This window comes from Sprattus sprattus, assembly GCF_963457725.1.
Source record: "Sprattus sprattus genome assembly, contig: scaffold_297, whole genome shotgun sequence".
NCBI classification, from domain to species: domain Eukaryota; kingdom Metazoa; phylum Chordata; class Actinopteri; order Clupeiformes; family Clupeidae; genus Sprattus; species Sprattus sprattus.
In genome coordinates this window covers 2501-5000 of record NW_027666832.1, presented here as the reverse complement: position 1 = coordinate 5000, position 2500 = coordinate 2501, and the positions used below count along the sequence as shown (strand labels likewise).

Genomic DNA, 2500 nt, shown 5'->3' with positions numbered 1-2500 from the left:
GGTCCAACAGTATTGGAGGTGTTTAACACACTGCTCAGGCATCTCAGGCTGAGTGTGGACTATGAGCTGACCGGCACGTATGACCTCACCAACATCAGCAGCAAGGTCATCAAGGAGCACGAGGAGAGGCAGCTACAGGAGGCAGTCATTCGCACCATCGGTGAGAGAGAGTGTGTGTGTGTGTGTGTGTGTGTGTGTATAAACTGTGTGAAATGTGTGAGATGTGTGTGTGTGTGTGTGTGTGTGTGTGTGTAAACTGTGTGAAATGTGTGTGTGTGTGTGTGTGTGTGTGTGTGTGTACGAGTGTGAGAGGTAGCTACAGGAGGCAGTCTTTCGAACCATCGGTGAGAGAGAGAGAGAGAGTGTGTGTGTGTGTGTGTGTGTGTGTGTGTAAACTGTGTAAAGTGTGTGTGTGTGTGTGTGTGTAAAATGTGTGTGTGTAAACTGTGTGAAATTTGTGTGTGTGTTTGTGTGTGAGATAAATGTACGTGTGTGTGTGTGTGTGTAAACTGTGTGAAATGTGTGTGTGTGTATGTGTGTAAACTGTGTGTATGTGTGTAAACTGTTTGTGTGTAAACTGCGTGAAATGTGTCTCTAGGCTCTTTTGCCAACACACTGCCCAACTACCAGAGGTCGGAGGTCATGCTCTTCATCATGGGCAAGATCCCCATCCCTGGAATACACCCTATACTGGCATCAGCAGGGTCAGGGTGAGTGTGTGTGTGTGTGTGTGTGTGTGTGTGTGTGTGTGTGTGTGTGTGTGTGTGTGTGTGTGTGTGTGTGTGTGTGTGTGTGTGTGTGTGTGCGCGTGTGTGTGTGTACCCACCCTGTGCTGGCATCAGCAGGGTCTGTGTGTGTGTGCGTGTGTGTGTGTGTACCCACCCTGTGCTGGCATCAGCAGGGTCTGTCTGTGTGTGTGTGTGTGTGTCTGGGGATGCTGGAGAGGAGGAAGCGTCACAGAAGTAATGAAATTGTGTTGTTTGTGTTTTAGGCCAGAGGGAAACAGGATGATCCAGGTCATGCTGCTGAAGTCTCTCAGACAGGTCAGTGTGTGTGTGTGTGTGTGTGTGTGTGTGGGTGACTACAGGCTTCCAGAGCACTAACATGTTGACGTGTGTGTGTGTGTGTGTGTGTGTGTGTGTGTGTGTGTGTGTGTGGGTGACTACAGGGTTCCAGAGCACTAACATGTTGACGTGTGTGTGTGTGTGTGTAGGTGACTACAGGCTTCCAGAGCACTAACATGTTGACGTGTGTGTGTGTGTGTGTGTGTGTGTGTGTGTGTAGGTGACTACAGGGTTCCAGAGCACTAACATGTTAACGGCGCTGCCCAGCTCATTCCTGGATCCTCTGCTGTGTTTCGCCCTGCTGGAGGACCCAGAGATGCGTCTGCTGGTGCTCCAGATCCTCGCCAACCTCATCGATCGCCACGACAACAAGCCCAAGTTCTCCGCCATCAGGTACCACTACACACACACACCATCATGGCCTTAGTGGGGGGAGTCTGTCTGTGTGTCTGTCTGTCTGTGTGTTTGTGTGTGTGTGTGTGTGTGTTAATATGTCCTCTGTGTTCTGCTTCTCTACAGCATCATCTCTGATATCTGTGTGTGTGTGTGTGTGTGTGTGTGTGTTTGTGTGTGTTAATATGTCCTCTTCCGCTTCTCTACAGCATCATATCTGATATCTCAGTTCTGAAACTGAAGGTGGATAAATGCTCCCGTCAGGACAATCTCTTCATGAAGAAGGTACCCATGTATAACATATACACACACACACACACACACACACACACATACACACATACACATGTGTAACATATACAGTGCCTTGCATAACTATCCTCTTGGATGCTTTACCCTCTTTCATGTCAAAGTGAAAACAGATTTCTACACAGTAATGTCAATTTATTAAAAAATGTATTATATGGCAACGACAGTACGAGCGTTCGGACTTTGTTGTTACTTTGTTACTTTGTTGTTACTTTGTTGTTACGTGTTGTTACTTTACTGTAAATTGAAACAAATTGTGTCCTGTTGTAGGAAGACTTGAGAGATGAACAAATCGACATGTTTTCTATTGACAATTACTATTTCTTTTTATTCAATGAAAGGAGCTAAAACTGCCATATAATAAACAACTTACTAACCTCGGCCTTTCGGTCATGCCTGGAAAATATCAGACTGATATATAGCTTGGTCGATATGTTACAGCCTCAGTCTGATATTTCCCGGCATGACCTCACTCTCGGTTTGTAAGTAGTTAGTAATGTAAAATAAGTTATTATTTAAAGTGACTGACCTAATTCAACAGCGGTCCAGCCAATTGGTAGCCTGATGATGTCATACTCATAATTCTAGTCGGAATATGAGTCTGATACTGCTCCATTGGGCTGTGATTATGGGGCGTGTTTTCAACGAACCAGGGAAAAAATGCCTCTTCGCTCAATTGGATACCTACAACCAATCAGAGCAACGTAGTATTACCATCTGATACATTAAACTTT

General features: G+C 45.7%; 1 protein-coding gene across 1 annotated transcript in view; it reads left to right on the top strand.

The window, feature by feature from the left end:
* LOC308382537 (protein EFR3 homolog B-like) overlaps positions 1-2500 on the top strand; it is a gene marked incomplete at its 3' end in the record, with an annotated part of 12748 nt that overhangs the window by 9356 nt on the left and 892 nt on the right. Inside the window, 5 exon segments of the mRNA XM_080860938.1 lie at positions 2-160; positions 599-710; positions 992-1043; positions 1285-1457; positions 1667-1742. Coding sequence (XP_080717064.1) covers positions 2-160; positions 599-710; positions 992-1043; positions 1285-1457; positions 1667-1742 — 572 coding nt within the window.